The 16,523-nt window shown below is 44.5% G+C and overlaps 1 protein-coding gene across 1 annotated transcript in view; it reads right to left on the reverse strand.

The window, feature by feature from the left end:
- Nucleotides 1–15,593, reverse strand: part of ITIH5 (inter-alpha-trypsin inhibitor heavy chain 5) — a 48,837-nt gene extending 33,244 nt beyond the window's left edge. The window contains exons 1-5 of the mRNA XM_088523977.1: nucleotides 15,240–15,593; nucleotides 10,629–10,673; nucleotides 4,567–4,730; nucleotides 4,023–4,130; nucleotides 1,865–2,115 (exon numbers count right to left, since the gene is read on the reverse strand). Of these exons, the coding sequence (XP_088380103.1) occupies nucleotides 1,865–2,115; nucleotides 4,023–4,130; nucleotides 4,567–4,730; nucleotides 10,629–10,673; nucleotides 15,240–15,593 (922 nt within the window). The remainder of the gene's footprint in view (nucleotides 1–1,864; nucleotides 2,116–4,022; nucleotides 4,131–4,566; nucleotides 4,731–10,628; nucleotides 10,674–15,239) is intronic.
- Nucleotides 15,594–16,523: the final 930 nt, after the last annotated feature.

Below are 16,523 nucleotides of genomic sequence, written 5' to 3' on the forward strand. Positions count from 1 at the left end.
GGCACTTCTGTGATTTTCAGATGAGTATTTTCACTGTAGCAACTGGTATTCACCAACTGCACAGGTAGATTCTAAATACAAAGGATCAATAACAGCTATTCTAGGCAAGGAGCAGATGAATGGATAAAGCACAAAGAATCTGAGTTTCAGCTACTTTACACACAGTGCAAAGCCACATATATTATATATATATATATATATATTATATTTTACTGGCTATGGGAGGATTATGGAACACTAAAAATTTGGCCCATTTTTATAAAATCTGTTTTAAATCTCCTGAAGCACAGAGCAAAGAATTATCAGTACTCACAGACTGCCATCTGGACAGCAAGACACAAGAGTTTCCCCTATATGTCACTTACACGTAAAAATTTCCATACTGTACTAGACCAAGAGCATGTCTGCTCTGCTTAGCCTGTCTCTAGCACTGATCAATGCCAGATGTTTTGCAGGAATGCATACATGACAAGGCACTATGATACTCCCGAAGAAGTGAAAGAGGATTTCTGACCTTCCTGACGAGGTGCAGAGCACATTCATCACACTACACATGGATGTACAGCAGAAATACTATTTAGCCGTACACAGCCTGACCTGCAGCTAGTTCAGGTCACCGTGAGCTTTGATTTCAATTGTATTATTTGGATCAAGGCAGTAAGGCCAGAATGAGCAGTTAATTTAACTCCGTGTTCATGTGCTTTAGGGCAGTTCCTTGCCTTGCAGACATTAAACAGCTCCATGATTTTAGCAGTGTTATATCAGTTAGATTAACTGAGCATCAAGTCCTGAGGATAAAGTCCTACATTCTGCTTCAGGGATAGATTCTCCCTCTTATTCATAGTATGGCTTTTTTTGCAAACATTTGGCAAACGCAGTATCCTGTGCTACACACTGTCAGATTTTAACAGAAAAAAAAAAAGACTTTTAAGCAGTTCAAAGAAGTGAGGATAGTTGACAGGTAAGAGTAGACCCTTACGCCACACTTGGTGCTTTGGCAAAATGTGGATTTTCCTCTTGGAATTTCCCATGTTCTAAATTGCAGGATTTCCTATCTGCCTTGGCATAGATAGATAGGAAAAACAATTCACTTAAAATAAACAGTTCCCAGGAGATGTGGAGCCAGGGAAGAGGCTGCTCCAGTGTTGAGCACCAGGCCTAAAGATCCATTTTAAAGCTCATAAACACAATGGAAAATAATTCTATGGAGTTCAGTGGGATCAGCTCCATATTCAATAAGCTCCAAACTTCTTGCATGCTTATGTACACATAACATATAGACACACACACATATACATAATAGAACAAAAGCCATCATCTTCTAAGACTGAATTCCCACCACTAAACCTTAGAAAAATCCTTTTCTGTCATAGCTATTATAGCAGCTCTCTTGAATCTGGAGACTGCTCAGTCAGTGTATGAAAGACATATTGCTGACAGTCTGCAATGCTCAGAGATTTGCTTGTCACCAAAATGCAGCCACCTCTGGGATGGAATATGCTTGCCATACAGTGCAGCAAGAGCTAAGAAGGGAAAATGAAAAATGTGTCTTTCTAAAGTCACAGCAGAAATTTGCTACAGTAATTCACATCTAGTGAGCTGCTAGCATTCTTCTTCCTTGTTTCTTCAGGAGATATGTCCTTCATTTTTTTTCAGTTGTCTTGATCTCAGACTATGCAGCCTTAATACAGTCTTGAGACTTTGGCGAACAGCTCATTTGGGGAAGAGGATAACTGAATGTACCACCAGTCTACGCAGTTACCCAAGACTACCTTGGAGAACACCTAACCACCAGTCCAGCTCCTGGGAAGTGATTAAGTTCCAAAGAGTCATAGAGCCATGGGGTCATAAAATCTCTTCTTACCTTCAACTTTTCCGTTGCCTTTGTGCTTGCTGTTCCGAAGGGGAGGCACTTCCAGTGAAACGATGCCTGAGTTCTCCAGTATATTCACCTCAACACGTAACCTCCCCACCAGTTGCTGGGGCCGGATGCTGACTGTATACTCGTATTTTCCCAGTCGCCTTTGTAAGAGCTCTTCATAATGCAGTAGAAAGTTGGCTTGCATCTTACGAGGAATACTAATGGAAGCTTTGAATGTCTCATAGCCATTTTCCCTGGAAGAAAAATCCAAAAAATGCCTTCACACACCACATACACCATATACTACACCCTTCAATGAATGATGAATCTGAATTTTGTTGGCCAAATGAAAACATTTCACACTAAAAATGCATGAAAATGGCAAACAATAAATATCCTAATGTTTCACTGAGCACTGGGCAAGAAGGAGGCTTCTAGTAGAGAGGTCTCAAAAGGCCGAGATGGCTTCTTTTAGAGAGAAATAAGGCAAACATACACAGAACTTGGAACAAGGCCAGAGGAAAGGCTGTCCCTTAGTTGTACACACAGGATTTGCAAGACCCCTGTTTAATTCTTGACTCTTCTGCTGACTCATTGCAATCCTTCAGCAAAGTATGGCTCAATTCCTCTTCCTTAACATAGGCTGTATATGCCTGCATATTCAATGGGGAAAAACAGAGCCCCTAAGACAATCCTAGAACTGGACACCTCCCTTAAAGGGTCCATTTCTTCCAACCAAGTACAATGTGTCTTCAGAAACCCAGGTTAAAATTGACATTCGACTTTTTGTTGGCTAATACAAATCAAGATTAATTGTCGCCCTTAGTCTCTACGGGCTTCCCATAAAGTGCACTACACCTAGCACTTCTACAATGCTAGGCACTATTACTGATAATATTATTTATAAAGGGAATATGAAAACACCTCATAACAAGAATGTGAACATTCAGTGCCATGTAAGGCTAATTTTTAATTCACTGATATGAGATTTTGCTGATGTCCACAATTCAATGAGTACTGAAAGGACTTGAGAGTTACTAGAGAACTCTCTAAAACATATAAAAGCATTTTCTTAATTTCAGTCTTTAAAACAGTTGGAATGACCTCTTGGGTCACACTAGTCATCTAAGAATGACTGATAATGATTGCCTACAGAAGAGTACACAGCAGGAGAGGAATCTAGTGATGTCTGTCTTCATCACTCTTCTACATTCTGACATTCTTTGTCTGGCAAAGATAGTGTCCTTTGTCAAAGAGTTCCTGGTGGATTTTTCCTATCAAAAAATTATCCAACTTTCTGAACCAATGTTGTTTGGCATCCACAATTTCCAGTAGCAATAAACATCATACACAACTTATGTGAAGAACACCTTGTTTCAGCTGATTTGAGCCTGACCATTTCATTCAATTTTCGCAAGTTTTTCTATGAGAGACAGAAAACAAACATTCCTAATTCTCGTTCCATATATCATTCATAAGCATTTATCTCTATCAGACCCTTCCCTCCCCACACTTTATATTTTTTCTGGTCTGAGGAGTCATAATCTACTTAGCTCTTCCTTACCATGAATGGAGGTTGGAATAGTGCTACTACCCCAGGTTACTGGGAATAGTGCGGAATTTTCCAGAGCAGCAAAATCCAAGTTCATCTAGGGTGCATCTCTTTCAGAATTATTCAAGGAAATTTAGTCTCCTGTGAAATTTAAGGGTAAAATAGCATTCAGGGGAACATATAGACTTTTAGATCATAAAAGGGATAGGATTTTCTGCCAGTTTATGACCAGCACTAAATCCAGTGGCTCTAATATCGACTAACTTAGTAATCTTGAAGTTGCAACTCATTCAGTCTCTGTGAACATTGATTTTTTTTTGCCTGTTATTCAGGAGGTAACAAAGTTTCTCCCTTTCACAAGTACATCATTTTAATATCCTGGAGCTCCTTCAAAGTGATAAGGTTATGTAACAAGGCTGAAAAAGGCCACATTCAGTTTCACATGACTTGGACTATAAAAACTACACCAAGTGGTATTGGTCATATTCTGTTTAGCTCCATCCTCTTTCTATAAAACCACGCATAAGCAACAAAATGTCAAAGCAACAAAATAAAAATGGGAGGAGGATACGTCACTTGGCAGAACTCAACCAAAGATAAGATACTTGCCCTCCATCCGTGGGGCTCGGAGGCTTCTTGCTCTTTGCTTTGTCTTCACTGCCATGTTTTTTTTCCTTTCCTGTGACCTCTCCATAATAGGTCTTGTTGCCGATGTTCCTGGAGAGACCAGAGATGTCAGTGTGACCACTCAGCAGCTCAGAAACGGTGACAACTGTGCACTCACTGCAGAAGCATTCATGTTCTGTGCCCATGTGAATAGACCAAGTGTGATGCTGAGAGTATAATTGAGTATAACTCTCCTTGAGCTCACGGGGAAGTCATAGGGAAGCCAAATTGGAATTGCCCTGGTTGAACACTTTTTTACTCCAGGACTTTACCTCTCACACATACCGGTTTAGTAGGTAATCTCCAAAGTATAAAAGTAAAGCCCTCAACAAGCACTATTTTGTCTCAGATCCACCATCTGTGTCAATACATACCGAGACACTCTGGGTTACTGCCATCAAGTAGACATTTTTCTGGCTAAAATGCTTCTCCGTGGGAATGAGTTACAGGGCTATGGATTCTAGTGATGAAATAGAATCTTACTTACATAGTAAAGTTGGAGATGAAAGCTGCAGCTGGGATCTGCATCTCAAACACAGTTTCTCGTGCCTCAGATGCACTGTTCACCATGGTGCAGGACACCGTGGTGAAAGCATAGCGAGAAATGATTGTAGATTTCACATTGAATTCTGACATTCGAGGCCTTGTTTCCTATAGGAATCAGAGGGTTACTCATTGAGAAACAGATAACTCATTCCTTCAGTATTTCATTGAATTTAATATTTAATATGCTCTAGCAAGTAACTCTGTTATGACGAATACTAGACTCCTATTAAAAAAACAATCAACATCAGACAAGGTGAGATTTGCCCCCAGAATTTCAGGTCAGCTGCAAAAGGTTAACCAAAGATATGGCAGGGCCTTTGTTCACACACAAGGGCAAAGTCAATGTTGGGGAATGGTCTGGGCAGAGCTCCGATGATGCCATCTTTTATGCTATGAAACGTGCATTCTGCATCCCAAGTCACACCCTTCCACTCTGACTCTTTGAGGGGGTCAGGATCAGCCTTTCATAGCCTGGAGGGAAAGAGAAGTCCAAAACATTTCATCATAGGATCTGGAATTAATGTCAGGGAGAAACTGTCCTGTTGGACTGTGCACAAGAGCAGATGTAAGACATCTTAGATGTCTGATATCACTGTGTGGAGAGCAGTATCTTAACACTCACGGAGTGGGATGCACAATTCTTCTAGATCAGCACAAATTTCAGTCAATGGAGTGGCCTGAGGCTTCAACTGCTGCAAATCCATTCTGGAAGTCTCAGCCAATGTATGGAAGAGGCTTAATAAGAAACATACTCTTGACACTGCGATGTCTCTAACAAAATATCCTTTCAGCCAACACTGGATTACTTCCAACAGAGACGCAGCAGAGACTGCAATGAATGATACATGATGTAGCAATGGAAGCTGACACGATGTAGTAATGGAAGCTGAATGCCAATTTCTGCTTCTTAAGAATGTGTTTTTGTGCACAAGTCCTGGTTTGGAGCATTTGTCCAGTCTAAGGGGATTTTTGACTACAATATCTCAATGCGGCTTAACAGTTTTCTTCCTGGAAGATGTAATTGTACATAAATATATAAAGAGTAAACCTTTAAAAGCAAAAGGGAGCTAAAGAGCAAGAGATGTGCAAATACAGAGCAACTTTCCTAATGCATATACACTAAGACTATCTTCCCATGCAGGCTGAGGAAAAGCCACAGCCCCATGTAAGAGCTGTGAACACAAGAATACCCCCTTCACCTACACTACCAGGCCTTTTCTCAGCAAAAATCATGTTGCCAAATGACTTAGGAAAGGGAGCAATTGTTTGGATGAGTAGACATTAAATAGGAACATTTCTGCAGTAGTTCATGGCATCAGAAACAGCAATAAGCGAATATGCAGCTACCCAAGCTGCTGGACTACTGAATTCTAGGCAAATGGAAGAATGAGGATCATCCAGAAACAAACACAGAATTATCAGTAGGTCTTAGAAATAAAGTCTTGTTGGCCTACACCTTCACTCGTACTAACAAATAGAGAGGGACTTGTTGGAGATGTGAAGGTGGAGGGTAGCCTCGGCTGCAGTGACCATGAGTTGGTGGAGTTCAGGATCCAACGAGGAGGTGGCAGGGCTGTAAGGAGCCTTGCAACCATGGACTTCAGGAGGGCCAACTTTAGCCTCTTCAGAGACCTCCTGGGAAGAATCCCATGGGCTAGAGTTCTAGAAGGAAGGGGGGCCCAAGAGAGCTGGGTAGTTTTCAAGCGGCACTTGATCCATGCCCAGCAACAGTGCATCCCTGTGTGTAGGAAGGCAGGCAGAGGGGGCAGGCAACCTGCGTGGATGAGCCAGGAGCTTGTGGCAATGCTCAGTCAGAAGAAGGCAGTATACAGAATGTGGAAAAAAGGACAGGTCCCCTGGGAGAAATACAGGAACGTAGTCAGGGAATGCAGAGATGCGACAAGGAAAGCTAAGGCGCGTTTGGAATGCCATCTGGCAAGGGATGTTAAAAATAACAAGAAAAACTTCTTCAAATATATTAACAGCAAAAGGAAGATCAGGGAAAACGTGGGTCTGCTGGCGGACGGGATGGGCACCCTGGTTACAAATAACACAGAAAAAGCAGAGTTGCTGAATGCCTTCTTTGCTTCGGTGTTTACCAAGGGCAGCCTTTTAGAGCCCCAGGCCCTAGGGACAAGAGAAGAAGCCTGGAGAGAGGAAGACTTGCCCTGGGTAGAGGAAGATTGGGTCAGAGAGCACCTAAGGAACCTCGATACCCACAAATCCATGGGCCCTGATGGGATGCACCCCAGAGTGCTGCGGGAGCTGGCAGAGGTCATAGCTAAGCCACTCTCCATCATCTTTGAAAGATCCTGGAGAACAGGGGAGGTGCCAAAGGACTGGAAGAAGGCCAATGTCACACCAGCCTTCAGAAGAGGCAAGAAGGAGGACCCAGGCAACTACAGGCCAGTGAGCCTCATCTCCATCCCTGGAAAAGTGATGGAACGGCTCATACTGGCTGTTGTCTCCGGGCACATGGAGGACAAGAAGGTGCTCAAGAGTAGTCAGCATGGATTCACCAAGGGGAAATCTTGCCTGACTAACCTGATAGCCTTCTATGATGAAATGACCGGCTGGATAGACGAGGGGAGAGCGGTGGATGTCGTCTATCTCGACTTCATCAAGGCTTTTGACACCGTCCCTCACAACATCCTCCTGGGCAAGCTCCAGAAGTGTGGGATAGATGAGTGCACAGTGAGATGGATTAGGAACTGGCTGGATGGCAGGGCCCAGAGAGTGGTGATCAGCGGTGCAGAGTCTAGTTGGAGGCCTGTAGCTAGCGGGGTCCCCCAGCGGTCAGTCCTTGGTCCAGTCCTGTTCAATTTATTCATCAATGACCTGGATGAAGGCACAGAGTGCTCCCTCAGCAAGTTTGCTGATGACACGAAACTGGGAGGAGTAGCCGATACCCCAGAGGGCTGCGCTGCCATCCAGAGGGACCTGGACAGACTGGACAACTGGGCTGTGAAAAACCTCATGCAATTCAACAAGGCCAAGTGCAAGGTTCTGCACCTGGGGAGGAATAACCCCAGACACCAATACAGGCTGGGGACCGACCTTCTAGAGAGCAGCTCTGCAGAGAGGGACCTGGGTGTCATGGTGGACGACAAGCTGACCATGGGGCATCAGCGTGTCCACATGGCCAAGAAGGCCAATGGGATTCTGGGGTATTTTAAGAGCAGCGTCTGCAGCAGGTCGAGGGAGGTGATCCTGCCCCTCTACTCAGCCCTGGTGAGGCCACATCTGGAGTATTGTGTCCAGTTCTGGGCCCCACAGTACACGAGGGATGTGGAGCTGCTGGAGAGAGTCCAGCACAGGGCCACAAGGATGATCAGGGGCCTGGAACATCTGCCCTGTGAGGAGAGGCTGAGGGAGCTGGGCCTGTTCAGCTGGAGAAGAGAAGGCTGAGAGGGGACCTGAGCAGTGTCTCTAAGTACCTCAAGGGAGGCAGTGAGGAGGATGGTGCTGGCCTCTTTTCACTGGTGGCCACTGATAGAACTAGAGGAGATGGCCAGAAACTAAAGCATCAAACGTTCCACAGGAACTTAAGGAAAAATTTCTTAACAGTGAGGGTGACAGAGCACTGGAACAGGCTGCCCAGAGAGGTTGTGGAATCTGCTTCTCTGGAGATCTTCCAAACCCTCTTGGATGCAGTCCTGTGCCACGTGCTCTAGGTGACCCTGCGTGTGCAGGGGGTTGGACTAGATGACGTCTGGAGGTCCCTTCCAACCTTAAGCATTCTATGATTCAATGATTCAAGGATACACCTTCACCTCTGATAAAGGTGTCTCTCAGAGGAACCTGAGCATGACTGTGATTTTTAAGAACTGGAGAATTTGTGAAGTGCTCTGTGTCCCCATTCATCCTGCTCAGCACAGATTCAGTTCCCATGGAGCCTGAGGGCAAAAAACTAGCACTTTTATGGGGTGACTACATATAGGCACTTAACTGGCTTTTAACTAACATGACTTTCAACTCTCATTGTCCTAAAGATGAAAGGTTTGGGATTTTTAATTAGAGTGAAGGTGTAGGTACATTTCCAGATATAATGAGTGTTTCTTTCAGTGCTGTATACCTCTAATTGCCTGTAGCATAGCAAGAGGCATACAGATCTGATAGTAGAAGCGAAATACACATGCTGAAGATGCAGCAGTTTCCTTGGTTCCAAATATCCTGCATCCACTTGCACCTTCTGCATCCCATCATAAACTGTGTGTTCAGAAGTGGCTTACATCACAACAGCAAATGTGTATGAAAACCTTTGAGTTTTACCTGAGATATAGGATGGTTTGCTGTATTATGCCAGCTCAGGCCTTATGAAAAGGCACATATTCCAAAATCCAGGCAAGATGTTTAGAACAAGAAAAGATTGAATCCTAGTTAAAGTTTTAGATTTAATACATAATGTAAATACAGCGTTAGATTCACCTGAAGTCCTCAGAATATGAAGGGAACATGGAGTTGCTCATATTATATGAAGAACAACGTCCTTCAGTTTTTGTTTTTTTTTGGTATTTTTTTCCCTCAATCTACCACATGCTGGCTGCAAATGAGGAGAGGAGAGGAGAGGAGAGAGAAAAGGAGGAGAGAAAAATCCAACTATTCAACACCTCTCCCTTCTACCTTCTGGTGAGCAAGAGTTATTGCTTGAGGAGGCAAGCACTGATAACTTAAAACTGAGGATGAAAGAGCTGATTCATATTCCCAGACCTGGAATGGATCTACTGCTCCTTGTATATAGAGAAAAAATAAACAGTGGGGGCAGAGACAGCTTCCAAACAGGTTGCTAGGTTGGACCTGGCTTGCAGCCCAGGTTCCAATCTGTGATTCTTCTGCATTCCCTGGAGTTCTTGCACAATCCATCAGCGCCTGATGCTCTGACCTACAGCTGCGCAAATGCATGTTTATTTTCTCCACTTGTTATTAAGCCCTTCAGAAGATGAGAGGCAGCACAATGCAAAAAAACAAACCAAAACATTTATTTAATATTATTACTGCTACCGTGATTTATTATTCCTATTAGAAATAAAGCTAAGGCCACAGATTAGCATGTTGCTACGAGGCAGGTTGGCTGAATGCTTTATTAAGGTGTCCTTTCGCTATGCTGAAGTGAGAGCTGAAATTTTCTTGCCAGATAAATGGTTTTATGCTTGTTTTCATCAAATGCTTAAGAAGGTGGGAAAGAGTTGAAGATAAGTGAAATATGTTCTGTGTTTTTGCATTTATCAGTTGCTTTGATCAACATAGATTGACCACATGTCAGATTAAAAGTAACAAATTTGCAATAGGACTCAGAGTTGTTCTCCTCTAGGCTGCTGATTGAAATGTGCCCAAGATCAAAGGGAACAAAAACTATTACCATTTGATGGCTGTTCAGTGTGTGGAAATGAAATTCCTCCAGTTCTCAGCTGAGAAGCATCCATGCCTCAGAAAAGCCATAAAAATAATTGGTCATGAATATGAGTTTCACTGACTGCCTCTTTAGTCAAAGTTTCAGTGGACTGAGGCCATGTAACTGAGTGCAGCAATGTAGGCAGACCTCACAGCCTTGCTATACGTCTCACAAATCAAAGAACACATCTTAAAGCTTAGATGAAAAAGATAAAAGGAGCATATGGGCTTCCTTGTTTGCTTTTTTTCTTCAGTAATTTTTGTTCTCTATATCAAGAAAGAACAACCATGATCCTTACATTTGAGAAAACACATCAGTTGCAAAGAGCTCTCTTTTTTTTTTTTTCTTGAAATGCAAAAAGATTTCAATCAGTCTCATGTTTTCCCATGTTTAAGGTTGATAACACTGGAAGCTGTCTTCCCAAATCTGGAGTCAGGAAGACTGATTGAGAAGCTGCACCTGTTGCAGTGACCAAAATGCAGATTCATTTCCTCGAATTGCACTCTGCAATCATCAATATGGATTTTTTTCATGGCTGCTGTGTTACACATACGTATACACCACAAAACTGCTATAATTCCCATACAGTAAAGACACAGGGTGATACATACCAGCCTCTGCAAAAATCTGGTCTGCCTTGGGACACGTCGCCCAACCTGCAAAGAGTTAAGGGAGTTAATGGAGCCTAGTCAACTTACAGGCAGATTTGTCATTTGTTTACATCAGACATAGGTTTGTGTGACTGATCACCCATGGCCAGGTTCAAGTGTTCCTCTGGTTAAAATTAAAACCTAAATCTCCTTCTACATTAACAGACCCACTGATCAAAGCTCAGTTCTGGAATGTGGTTTTCACAGGCAAGGAGTTACTTATTCTCTTGCAGTCTTTTATAGAGGTATAGAGGTACCCAAGGACTCTTTGCCATTGTCTTGCCCCAGTTGAGTGACATATGTCGCACAATGAGCAGACCCGTTACCTGGCACACAGGGAAAATAATGAATAAGTTGGTTTTACTAGGAAAAACAAATCTGATCCACATGCCTCTGTCTCTCTTAGGAAAGGAAAACTGGAAGCTTGCCACAGGCCAGATGAACTGTCTTCATAAGCCAGATATAGCCTGTTAAACCAGGGCAGGAGACCGTTCCTTAGATCATTTATGTTTTAGGATCTCATCAGGTTTTGCAATTAACCAGTCCACGGCTAGAGAAACTGAGGCCTGGAATAGTTTAACTTGCTCATCAAATGTCATGAAGGGCTTTCTACAGCCTCAGAGAAGTGAAACCCAAAGCCCATCCCCTAACACTGTCTTGGGCTGTTTTCACACTTCTTCCATGAAAGAGCACTCAGAACCTCATTACAGGTCACAGACACTGGACAGGAACAGGATTGAGCACACTGCAAGCCCACTTACTAGAGACCGTCCTCAGCTCATCGCGATGTGAATGAGTTTGAGCAACAACAGGGTCCCACCCATGAGGGCAGAAAGCACCCAGGCAATGAGGTTCAGCACGCATGACTCCATCCTGCTGCAAGTGTTGACCTGCTTCGAGGGAGGACTTGTGTAAACTAGTGTAACCACTTTAGCGTTATGGATGCTACCTCAACAGGATCTCTGTTGCCCAAAAACTCTCCACAAGCATGCTGGGCTTGCTGCAGGGACCAAGAAACAATAGTTAGGCAAAAAAAAAATGTAAATTGTAAAAAAAAAAAAAAAAATGTAAATTTATTGCCATGTAAATTTAGCAACAGGTTTGATTATGAAACAAAGTGTTTCACCTATAACAACCCAATTACATTCATCGTATTGCCTTTCTTGCCTCTGACTTCATTGCTTCTGGTATAAGTCTGAACTTAACAAAATCTCCATACCCATGGCCCTCCCCTTATGCCAAAAAAAAACAGGAGAGTATTAGCGTCCTGTCAATGTGAGAAGCCAAGTGACTTTTAAAAATGTTGGTGAAACTCGAGGGAGCAGAGGAATGTAATGACAATTTTTTACCCAATTTGCCCTTTCTGTTTATTTATACTAAAATAATAGGACTCCGTGCCAAAGAGATGATTTTATGTCTGTTTATATCATGCGTTGCAAAGCTCAGAAAAAGCCCAGTGGAGAAATTAAACAGCCTATTCTGTTAGAAACTTTAAGATTTCCTTCTTCATTACTTCAGCCAACATCTATAGCTGAGGAAAAGCAGCTCCCTAAGGAAATTTTCAGTGGAAAGAAATATTTTGCTGAGAAAGGTTTGGAAGAAACTTCCTGCCTAGGTATATACTACTACTAAAGCACCTCAGGAGACTGCTACAAGAAGTTATAGTGTCTCCATCATTGTAAATTCTTAAGAACAAGCCAGCCAAACATCTGCGAAGATGATCCTGCCTGGAGCAGAGGCAATGATTAGATCAGCGCTCCTCAGTATGTTTTAACTAGAAGGTTGCCTTTTGGAACAAATCCACCTAGTATCTTGCACACTGCAATCACAACGGTTTTCACTGACCAGTGAAAATGCCCATTTAGTCACCAATTTTATCTTCATAGCATCACCACACACTCAGATTGTTTGCTGATTTGCACATGGCCTGGTTCCTTCAAGAGCTACCTTCTACAGACTTGAGGACAAACAGTAGACATTGGCCAGTAGCTGAGGACCACTAAGTAAGAGTATTCTGTTTGTTAAATTCCATGACTGCTGTCAAAGCACTACTGCAAGGTTTATGATACTGATCAATCCATCCAAGTAATTTGAACGAGGGAGCTTCACTAGTGTCATCTAATGAAACACCTTCTTAGTTCCCACTTACATTTGGCTTTAAAGCCTTCCACTTCTGAGGCACTCATTAAAACACAATAATTGCTAATAGCAATCCCCCTGACATCCTATAGTCTTAGCACAGCATATGTATAAAAAGCTGGACAGTAGCAACCCAGGTATCTTTAAAGAGATGTCCAGAGCCCCTTCCCGTGTCATCTGCCTTAGCAGAGCTGTCATGCAATGAATCAACAAACGATCAACGCTCATTGCAAGTACTCAAACCCTGCGAAGATGAGCATCTTTGCTCACCTTTGTGTAGAAAGGTCACCCAAGGATCTTACAGTTAAATAAAGTCTTGCATGCTCTCCAGAGTGTTAGAGATTTGTTTATATGGAGTGTGATGTGTTGATCTAAGGAAACATCTGTCTCCTCTTAACTTGTTTCATGCGTTCAGTGAGAGGGTAGGCAGACATCTTTTTCCAGAGCTGGCTATTCCAGTGGGCTAGGTCACAACCTCGATTTATGTATCACAGCTTTTCTGTCGGAAATTACTGCTGCCACTGATCTGCAGCAACACGGCTGTTATAAAAGCTCCATAATTTACCCAAGAAAGATCAGGCAGGTTATTTCAGCACTGTTAGTCAGTTCCTTGAGCTTCTCAGTTGATTTTTTCCCCTGAAGCAGCTATGTGAATACTCCCAGCTACCACTCCACTGGCAGGGCAGTGATGGAAATACTCTCTTCCATTAGGACTGCTGGGTCTGGAAGGCAATGATAGCATGTGGCTAAACTCCTCATCAAGAAATAATTATTAAGCAGGATCAGTAATGAGGCTGGGGACATCACAGGGGAAAAGGTTGGGCACTTCCAGAGAGATTCTTTCCATTCTAAAATGGTTGGATGAGTGACTAAATGACTAACTCTAAGAGAGATACCTATAGAGGGGTATAGAGGTATGGATGTGAACAGGCTTCCTTTTTCCACTCGTTGTACAATAGAAGATCTGTTATTTTGAGATCCTTGTCTTGCCTTTTGGGCATTTCACAGAAAAAATTATTCTCGTTATTGGAAATCTCTAGAGAGAAATCAGTCCATCTAGACTATTTCACTGTGGCCTATTTCTGAAAATTCTGGCAGTGATATTTATCATTTCCCTGCCCTGAATGTGAACCTGAAAACCTGAAACACAAAGAGATTAGAGGAGTGATCAAATTTCCAGAAGAGGCACTCCAGAAGGTGCAGGTCCTCCATAGTTCCTGTGTCCCATCTGCCAGGCTTACATGGGTGTCTCAGGTACTACAAAGCATCTCAGATCTAATGAAATTTAGGTAACTGAGTCATACGATATCGATGGCTTGCGTAAACCACCTTCCCAGGGACAGGAGTCCATAAAGGGTCTGAAGGACAAATCTGAAGCTGGAACTTTTAAATCACTCCCAAATTACCACAGAAACTTTCTTCCTTACTTGCAAAAAGATCATTCTCCCATCAGCCCTGTGTCTAAGTTACACTATTAAACAGTATGATAGTTCTCACTGGAATGCGTCAAACACATTTTCTTCTCCTCTGGTCAAGAAGGATTTTATGAGCTGAAATCCACTGGGCTCATTTCATCCAGCATGAGTTAAAGATGTAATTCAACAAGTTCTGCAGAACTGGGACCATTGCATCGCAACGAGCAGAAAAGCTTTCCTCCAAGACTGAAGCACGCAGAATTACTCAGTCTGGAGCACGGCCAAGATATTGCATTAACTCCCTTGTCCCTGCAAAATGCCTTGTTAACACAGCTATAGGGATGTCGGCACTAAAGCCATCCAGGGGCAATATCCCGTCCCTTGCCAGTGTCACAGGGTGCCGGTGCTTTCCCAGCTTAGCACCTTGAGCAAGCGGGTTTGCAATTAATAGCTGCTTCCCCACAGAGGGGATCTGCCATGGGGCAGCAACTCCTTCCTCAGCCTCGGGGAACATGGTGCAGCACATTGCAGATACAGATGCAAACGAGCGCATTAGACACGCTCCAGCCTCCCAAAGTAGGTGGTTGAGATGCTGCTGAGCCCTGAAGAAGATGAATTTCCCCCAGAAATTTTGGGAGAGAGGAGCACATGCATGGTAGCTTTCTGCAGACAGGCTTCACCTCCAACCATAAAAACCTGGGTTAGAGGAGATTGATAATTAAGCAGAAGCAGCAGAGGCTAAAGGAGGCAGGACAGGGTGCCCTCAGGGGAACAACACTTTGATGTGAGCATCGATCTGTCACCGCAGATGGGTAACAAATTAAATGCGTTTTCCTGGGGGGTAACATGGGTTGTCTGGGGAGAAGGAGCTACTTTCACACCACCATTGATGCAAAGCACTGCTGAGCACCCATGCAAAGAGCTCTCTGGCCAGCTGCTTACAATTAACCCCCTGTCAATTAGCAGGGAACGAGCCAGACGGGACCACCAGCTGCATAGCGATTGCCTCCAAACTTACTTGCTCGGCGAAGCTGTAATCGGCCATCAGCTTCTCCTCCAGGTACCTTGCGAGCAGCTCCGAGTCGGGCTGCCCCGTGGAGGCAGGCTGCCCTGTGGAGGCAGGGAGAACCCCACAGAGCCATAGCCAGAAGATCATGGTGCTGCGGAGGAGAGTGCGAGAGGAGAGCGGCAGCGAGCGCGAGCGCCGCGGCTGCTGCCGGCAGCCGGCTGCGAGGCTGACAGGAGACGAGCCGCCCCCACCCTCCTCTCCTCCTTCCCATCCCCGGACCGGCCCCTTTTCCCTCTCCGGGCGGCCGATCCGGTGCTCCTGGGCACTGCTCCCGGGGGTGCCCTTCACCATGGCCTCCTGCATCACGCCTGGCCACACTGCGTCCCTCAGTGTGTTGGACACCAGGTCATGCCCAGGCAGCCGTCCCAACCTGCCTTTGAGTCACTTATTGCCCCCTGTCCCCAGATTTGGAGAGGGTAATGGCCAGGGTAGACATTGCCTCTGGCAGCAGGGCCCCGCTGGTCCCTTTGGGTGCTACTGGAGCCTTTCGGGATGGGGACAGCCATGACAACCCACTGTTCAGATAAACAACCCTCTGCGGCACTGCAGGGCATGCAGGAAGGGCAAGCACAGCCCTGTGACAGGCCCGACACCTCCTCCTCCTCCTCCCTGCTCCGGTGAGGCCTGTTTTCCCATCAAAAGCTTCCCCTGGGGCCTGGTTCCTGGAGGAGCAGGGCAGGGCTCCCTGTGCTCCCCTCCTGGCCTTGGCACTGGGCCGGGCACCTCCCTGCCACATCCCCTTGTGTCTCTGCCTTTCCATGCCCCTCGTTTCCAACCCACCACAGCCTAAGCCATCCCTTTGGCTTTTGTTAATGTTAGCACTAGCTTCTCAACTCCACAGATTTTCTCTCCAAGTCCTGCTGGGAGGTGTAAACATTCCCCAGGGCCACTGGAGCATCTTCTTCTGGACAGACACACGTTCACCCAGACGTCATGCACTGAAAGCATCCATCCCCTCAGAGCATCTGTCCTAGGAGCATTATGCCCTCAAAATCTAGCAATTGAAGACTAAAAAGGTGCTTCTAGCAGGCCCGAGAAGCACCCCCAAAAGATGCGTTTCAGGGCAGGTCTCTGCTGGGAGATGGTCAAGGCATTACCCTCAGCTCCTCATCGTGTTGAGAGGAGGCAAGGAATGGGCTCAGCTGAGGTTCCAGTAGGACTTCAAAATAATGATTCAGGCTGAGACCTGGTTTAAGGAAGGAAAATAAAACAACATTTTGCTGTGTTTTTGGC

The sequence above is a fragment of the Tinamus guttatus genome, unplaced genomic scaffold, assembly GCF_059628265.1.
Source record: "Tinamus guttatus ecotype Peru unplaced genomic scaffold, ASM5962826v1 Tinamus_guttatus_pri_ptg000201l, whole genome shotgun sequence".
NCBI classification, from domain to species: Eukaryota; Metazoa; Chordata; class Aves; order Tinamiformes; family Tinamidae; genus Tinamus; species Tinamus guttatus.